At 45.4% G+C, this 8,434-nt stretch overlaps 1 protein-coding gene across 1 annotated transcript; it reads left to right on the forward strand.

Annotated features, from left to right (window-relative positions):
* The first annotated feature begins 1,704 nt into the window (after positions 1–1,704).
* On the forward strand, positions 1,705–3,267 carry LOC135378417 (uncharacterized). Its single transcript, XM_064611447.1, has 2 exons — positions 1,705–1,753; positions 2,650–3,267. Exons 1-2 carry the CDS (start codon positions 1,742–1,744, stop codon positions 3,265–3,267), a joined length of 630 nt encoding a protein of 209 aa, XP_064467517.1. The 5' UTR covers positions 1,705–1,741.
* The last annotated feature ends 5,167 nt before the right edge of the window (positions 3,268–8,434 follow it).

Genomic DNA, 8,434 nt, shown 5'->3' on the forward strand with positions numbered 1-8,434 from the left:
CATCATGCAAGCAGGCTCAACTTTGCCTTTTAAAAGCTTTGCTATTGTCATTTACGTTTTTACACAGTCTACATGATGATGTGAGCAGTCCAGGCGTGGGGTAGAAAAAGGGATGAGCGTTCACTCTGATTATATGTAAAAAAGAAACAGGAAATTCCAAAGGAACTAAGTTATTGCAGTATACATGCAGTTACTTTAAGAGAAATATGAAAATTGAAGTAACTAAACGTAAAGTGCAACAACCTTTTTACCTTAGAGCTTCCTATTTCCCCATACAATTTCAGAGGCAGGTACCACATGGAAACTATTCAAACTGAAAGCGTTTAGTTAAGAAATAATTTCTTGATAACCTATTACAAATAACCCACTGCCGCGTACTGCTTACAGCATGCTTGTGCGGTATTGTGTAAAAAACGTGGCACATTTATGAATTGGAGCCTGATCACACCACCTTTCATCACCTGTTGCCACTGGCATTCAAGACGAATGCTGACCTCTGAGAAAGAGTTCATTACTAGCGAGCGTCAGTGCTCGAAATGGTCAGTCTTGCAGATTATTTTTTTTAAACAAGTATAAGATATTTTCAGCTATTTCCTCGGCCAATGTACTTCCTAAGCACAAGGCTTCCATATGTATTGGAACGAAAAAAACTGAGAGGTCGACCGGACCACCCTGCATGACTTTGCTCGAAATCATCCTGCACACTGTTACTTCGTAACTGTCTGCTTGAATGCTCTATAAACAGTTATTCAGTCTATATTGATCTTCATTATTTGCTTATTCAATGTACATATTTATAAAGGTATTTAGGAGAAGTTAAATACTGTACTTTTATTTTGGATTTAAATACTGCAGTCTCAAATAAGTTATGCAAAGTATTTAAATACATATTTAAGCAATGTATCTTGTATTTATAGTTAAATACTTCTGAAAAGTGTTTACGTCCAACCCTGCTTCGGCGAAATGCCGTTTCAGATGGTTCCGACGCTGATGCTGCCGTAGCCGGATTTAAGACCTCCAAAGAAACTGAACCCTTTGGTCGTGTCATCACAACTTTCTGAAGCTCGTCATAGTCGTAAATGTCTCTCGTTGGGGGTATTTCAAGATGAATTTGAGCTCCCGTGCCAACGTTCGTCTGAGCAGAACCAGTTAGCCCCATAACGCGAGGCGCAGTCGAGACTACAGCGGCTGCTTGTGCCGTTGAACGTACGCCTTGTTGACGCAGAATTTGTACAGGAGGTAATTCTGTTTGCATTCTTTGCGGGGCGCTTGCATTTCTCCAGGAGGCATTCGCAACTCTATCTGTGGAGGAACCATTGGTGACTGCATCCGCGTAAGCGCCGCTTGCAGACCCACCTGCGGCGACATCTGCTGTGGCATTTGAGGCAGCATCTGCAGGGTCATAGGCGCCCCCCCCCCCCCCCCGAATTTTGTTAAACGCTCCCGTGCTTCCGATTCTGGATATCATACTGGACTGACATCATACCTGCAGGCGCTACTTTCTGTCTTCATTGACAGCCCATCTAACGTGCTCTAAAATGCAGGATATTGAGGACCGGTAAGAGTGGACAAGAAGGAAGAGGCGCATGATCACCCTTTTCATTTCACGCGGTTCTGTTTTTTGTTCCAACCTCTTTATTGCGCACTGTGCGTCCTCCTCTCATACTTTGGTAAAGTATAAAAAGCCAGAGAAGCGACGGGAGATGCACAACTTCCTTCGGTGTTCCATATCTGAACAACTATGAAGGCAGCGGTAAGCGTCGTCTTGGCTGTCAGCTCTCGAGGGGAGTAAATGCTATGCATGTGCTCTGGCCGCACTGCGCGCATTTCCTCTTCCTTTCCTCTAGTTTTTTGCGATGAGTCTAGGCGATATCCTCATATCTGTTGGCACGGCCGTTATCCTGTTTCTATTTCACATTTCATCATTCTCGCCAACGAATAGCAACTTCAGATAAATAATCTCTCGAATCGAGATCGAGCTGTGGAATATGTTGGTAACGCTGCAAAGGTATCATTACCTACAACGTCCGTCCCTTTCTTATTGGTAGACAAAAAATCCCTTTGACCAGCAATATCTCAAGTTAAAACAGGCATCACCCTAGCATCGCCCTTGAACAAAAGTAAACATTGCAAATGTGTTGCCGAACTCTGTAATGGGAGTGGGAGCTGAGTGTCCGAAAGTACTCTTGCCGAGTAACTATACGAGACATTCCTACCGGACCACCGTCGAAGGAGTGTGCGAGCTGTGCGGGCACGCAAAACGTAATCTCTATTCTGATAGTGATAGTAACTTTTGTTGCAGCCAATGCAGGCGCAAAACGCGACGCACAACGCGCGTCCCAACGTGGCTCACAACTCCCTTCATGGCGCCTGTAGAAAGCCTCGGATAGTCACGTATACATTCGAACTTCTTGTAATATATATATGTATTGTATATTCTTGTATATATGTAATATATATATACTTCTTGTAACGAGGGCTTCCTGTCCAGTTTTCTCGTACCCTGCTTTGTGTGTGGGTAAACTAAGTAATTATATGGTTTAGAAGAAATGGGCTGTGGAAGCAGTGAATATCACTATCACCGCTCTACACATAGCGCAATAGCGACCTAACTGTTCTGTAGGCTTAATACTCTTCCTTTTCTTCCAGGCAATTCTTTGCGGTTTCACTCTCGTCACAATTGCGCATGCCGGCTTCCTTGGCGGAGGCGGGAGCGGAGGCGGATTTGGCGGAGGCGGTGGTTTTGGAGGTGGACAGTACGGAGGTGGTGGAGGCCATGGTGGTGGCATTGGAGGGGGATTCGGTGGTGGTCACCACGGGGGAGGAGGTGGTGGTGGTGTATCGTATCTCGTAAGGACCGTCAGTAAGACCGTTGGCGGAGGTGGAGGTGGAGGCCATGGCGGTTATGGCGGAGGAGGTTTCTCTGGAGGCCACGGCGGCGCCGGTCTCGGAGGCGGTTATGGAGGAGGTTTCTCTGGCGGCCACGGTGGCGCCGGCCTCGGTGGCGGTTATGGAGGGGGTTTCTCCGGTGGATATGGTGGTGGCGCTGGCGTTGGCGGAGGTGCCGCTAAGGTCTTCATTATCAAGGAGGCTGGAGGCGCCGGAGGCGTTGGAGGAGGATACGGCGGAGCTGGAGGCTTCGGCGGTGTCCACGGCGGTGGTTTCGGAGGAGGACACGGCGGTGGACTTGGAGGTGGCTACGGTGGCGGATTTGGAGGTGGAGTAGGAGGTGGTTATGGCGGACACCACGGCGGCGGATGGCAGTAAATGATGTCTGATCTCCCGCTTGAGGTGAGATGGAAGCTTAAAAAGTGTGAAATGCTAGCTAGACGTGCACACATCAAATTAAACTTACTGAAACCAGCGACGCAATGCAAAAAATCACCATTCTGCTACTCTTCTGCAACAGTACCAACGTGCATCAGATATCGTCAGTACTGATCCCAGTTTCGTATGGCAGCTGAAGGACAGAGTAGTTGAATATAAAAGAGAAAACTTTAACAATAGCGGGCTAAGTTTGAAATTCAAAGATTTTTATGGGGGAAACACTAAAGTGGCCGGTTAGTGTAGATCCATCCTGTTCGTGTCTTTGTGTGTCGCGACTTATGGGCTTTTATGGGAGTTTGACTCGTATTATGGTTACATTATGACCAGATCGAGTTATAATTCTCCTTTTTTTATTATCATCAGTGTGACTGACGGTCAGATGATGTTTCATTGTACAGATCCCGACAAAAGTTTACGGAACACCAGAGCAACGTATTTCTTGATCTCAGCGACACCGCGGCAAACGAGAGTGGACACACTTACTGAGAGGTGCGTCGTAGTACCCGGTCACCTGTTTGTAAGTCTATCTGCTCCTGTCTGCAGCAACCATGTCGCTCAGATGACTATATACACCACTCCAGTGATCTGTAAACTTTTGTCGGGACCTGTACCGGATGTAGGTTCAGCCAGTGCGCTGTAAATGAGGAAATAGAAGTGATCAGGTTACTTTGCACATCGCGTATTCTGCCATTGTCTGACTTTTGCCGCAGAAAGAAGAACTTCCTGCCAAGTGAAGAATGACGCATGCCTGCAAACCGAATGGCCACAGCACCGCGACCACGTTCGTCACAACTGTACATAATGGAGTAACTGTTTTTGTGGCTGCGAATAAAAAGTTGTTACCGTTATTTCAGGTTCTTTACTTTCTCCTCGTTAATACCAGAACAGCCTAAAAACTGCATGAGCACCTTACAACTATACACACACAAAAAAAAAAGAAAAGAAAAACAGCGACATGGCCGAGCTGGCATCCGGTCATCCGGGTATCCGAAAAGCATCCGTTCGTTGGTGCTAGCGTAGTTCGTGCTGAAGACTGGGATGTGGTGGGTTCGAATCGTACAACCGGCTGTGCGGTTTGAGGTTTTCCCTTGGTTTTCCGGCACAGTTGCCCTTGAAGACGGCCCAGGACGCATACTGACCCCTCTCCCCCATTCCTTCCCGCTGTCCTCTCTCCATCTGTCGACGTCTGCACGCCGCTCATAGTCACGGCGACTTCACAGCAGAATCCCACAAAGTCGAGTGTGTCTTCGTTAGTGTGGCTGCCCAACGGATTTCAGCAAGGCGGATTATGTGGTGTAAAAGGTTACACGTGAAAGTAACATATACATGTTCATAGCAGTCAATAGCCTTAGATACTGCTGCACGACGTCGTTGCCGATGCGCGTACGCAATATGAACCTTCACCTCGCTACTTGCGGGTTCAGATTTTTTTTTTCTTCCGTGTTAGCGCCGCGAAGCAACTGTGGCTATGAGCGCCGTACAGATGTTGACAGATGGAGGAACAGGAAGGAGTGGGGGCGCGAGTTCTAAACAAATATTAGTAAAAAGGTTCCCGAAATAATCCTGCAGGTAGATGGCTGCCTTCCTATAACTTTCCAAAGCCTTAAAGCTTTGAAAAATCATCATCCAATCGGCCTCAGAAAAAACGATTCAAGCCAGTTTTGCATGATGCCTCACATTCAACTGGAGTTTCCGGAACGGGCTGCTAATGTTTTCTGCGATCAACACGAATGTCTTCACGTATCTTAATTAACATTCCGTGCATAATCCACGTAGGGTTTAATGTAAAACATTCCGCTTTCCTTGCATTCCACAGTTTCTCCGTCAGTACTAAAGAAAGGGCCTCCAGAATCCTCGAGTGGAAGCAATTGCAAACGTTCATGTAGGACCTTGCTCACTTGCCCATATAGGATCCTGGTCGAAACGTTTTGTTTGCAAATTGATGAACTACACCTAGATGGCTGGGGAGCTTGCTCAGGAATTGACCGACCAGGGTATACCCAACTAATCAACTTATCGTACAGAGTGACGTACTGCACTCTCGATGGCTGATCCTCCTCCTCCTTGCGTTCCTTAGGTAGCACGCACAAGGGTCGTTCATGATTGACCGAAACTTTTGCTCGAGAAAAATCAGTGAGTAAATGTAATTGATGACGAAAAAGATGACGACGCATGCGCGAGACGGTGGCGGGTCGTAGCGGGAATTTGCCCAAGCAAATTGGTTGGCACGTGAAGCAGAAGGTAGCATTCGAAGTAGGGCCAGTAGGGTGCCGCAACGGACAGCACTGGCCCGAAAACCCGAGCCCGACCCGGTCAGGGTTAGGCAGTGACTGTCTTTCTTTTTCTTTTTTTTTTCTTTTTTTCTTTTTTTTTTGCCAAGTCTAGGAACGTGCCCCACACCAGAAAACTGGAGCCTGCAGGCCAGATTCTGACCCCCTAGTTATGTTGCCTTTGGACGCGGACCGGGCTCCGGTTTAACCCCACGACACTTGTGTTCAACTCTTTGTCGCTTTGTCTCAACTCTTTGATTCGCAGTCTGGTACACAAGGGTTATGAGTGAAACAGCATTTTCAACAGATTTTGTTCATTTTCTGTGATACGTTACTCACATGCATTAATTCAGCAATACAAAGGCGGACTTTTTGACTTTTATTTCCTGACAGCACGCGCATATTTAGACACATCGGACGATGGCACAATAAAAGAGACAAAATTGCCTTTCTCGTCTACTATACCCTAAAAATCGTCGTACATTGTCTATGTCAATGCTTCACATCTGGATGGCAACATACGGTTTATGCAGTACCTCATCGGTGGCAGGCGTAAAAAGTGGCAAGTGCTCTAAAAAGTCGCACATTACTGTTATTTGGCAGCTCGCTGGCATCACTGTTGCAATTGTATTCCTCCGTCGCAAGTGGAAATCACTTCTTCGCTTGCCGTGAAAGTGGCAGGTCAGGCGCGCGCAAGAAGTCATATATTTGTTCGCTCCTGGAGCACAGAAAACGGCTTACTGTCTTCCTCGAGCTTGTGATGACAAAATGAGTGTCCTTAGTGGACGATGTTGCTTCCTGGGTCTCCACGATCTTCGTATTAGAACCACAATATCCATGTCCATCGTGGATACGAAGAGAACTTGCTGACGCGCTACGCTGATGCCAGCCACTTTACATTGCCGATTTAGTTTGCATGCAAATTTATGCGAAGCACTATGGAAGCCTTAATTTTTTATGCGGTTTCGTTATCTGCAGAAATATAACTCATGTGACCATTTAACAATGGTAGAATGCATGAGTCAAAAGCGTGCGTGCCTTGCCGTCTCTTACGTTGGTGGTGGTGGTGGTTAACTGAGTCATGTAATACTTATAAGCCAATCACAGATTGTGAAATAGAATGCTTACTAACTGCCAACGAAGAAAATAATGTTAAAATTAGAGAGGGGACGAATCCAGAATTTTGCGAATCCGAATCCAAGGAAGGTTCTGCGAATCCACGAATCTTACGAATCTCGAATCTTTCAAATCCTTTCTTTTAAAATAGTTTAAAAAGCTAAGAAAAAAACTTCTACTGAAAAGTGTTTTGAAGCAGAATATGATACATTTGGTTAATGAAAAAAAAAAAACATACATAATAGTTCAGTTTCGGGAGAAAATATACCCATATAGTTCATTTATTTAACATATTGTTAATCGACTACAAGAAATACATTAATTGTCGAGCCTGAATTATCTCCATAAGGCTAAAGCAACAATCAAAAGCAAAACCATATTACTTTTAAACGTGTAATGTAACAGTTCCTGCCAGAACTCTTTCAGTCCAGAGCAATGTAAACAAAGAACCAAGAAAATAGCCGTCGGCCAATGAGGCTTTCGGCGGACTCCGGGGGCGCCAATTTGAAAAAAAAAAAAAAAAGGAACAAACGTGGTTGGTGGGTTCGAAAGATTCGATTTTCCCGTTTTGGGCACTAGGATTCGGATTCCCGAATCTCGAATCCCTGCCTAGGATTCGTGGATTCGAGAGATTCGCAGATTCGGTTGGCACATCCCTACACTCTAAGAAAAAAAGGAGTACTTTTACTCCTTTTGGGGAGTAATTGCATTGCCACAAAAAATAGTCCCTTTCGGGAGTAAATGCACGGAAGTAAATGAATGTCACAGAGTGAAAACCGCATTTCACGCGCTGTTGTAAGAGTCCCAGGTACATAATTGGTGCGCATGCATGAAAATACTTTGAAGCAAACCGTCAACCGTGATATATCGAGTGTTATAAAATCTTGCGCCATACTAGGGCACAATTAGCGAAGAAAGATGCGCTAACTGTTTCTTACTCTGTGTGTCTGGAAAATTGCTACATTGTCTGAGTTATTCAGCCTTATGTCGTTCAAATTGACCAAGGGCACATATTTACGTAGACTGTCGCATTCAGGAGACGCATTCGCGAAGTTTACTGACAATTTGCAGTCCTGGGAAGTAATTGTCGGGACTAAATGTTGGGTTAGGGGACTAAAATGGGGAGTAATTGCAGACTAGGGGAGTAGAAGCTGCAATTACTCCCCGTTTTACTCCTTTTTTTCTTAGAGTGTAGTTAAAATGCACTATAATCATGTACTGGGTTAAACAAGCCTGAGCATGATGGACTATACGAATTAGACATACATACACAACATAGCCCAGCTGATCTTCGTTGTGTATGTTCTTCTAATTCGTGCGGAACAAGCTCGGGCTCAGTGTTGCGACATCTACTCAAATTTCAGTAATGTACTGGATTTCGGTTCGATCTATTGAAATACCGAAAAAAGATCAAGATGCTCTTAAAACCACTGAATTTTTTGCCCGAAGCGTGGTTGTACTTAGCGAACTCCCATTCACGTTTGCTGACACTGTCTGGTTGCATCGCAGTCGGCGTACGACGAGCGGGAAAATCGTGTCGTTCGTGCTCTGCGCACTATTTGAGTGCTACAGAAAACCCCAAATAATTAATTTTGGCATAGTCAGGGATGTACACGTTATGTGGCAGCTGCAAGTAGTCACCTTAAAAAAAAACGAGCGGCTGCCTAAGTAAAACAATTTATAGTAAATACACTGCAGAAGCATGCATATTCCACAGGAAA

Source organism: Ornithodoros turicata, chromosome 1 (assembly GCF_037126465.1).
Source record: "Ornithodoros turicata isolate Travis chromosome 1, ASM3712646v1, whole genome shotgun sequence".
Classification (NCBI taxonomy): Eukaryota; Metazoa; Arthropoda; class Arachnida; order Ixodida; family Argasidae; genus Ornithodoros; species Ornithodoros turicata.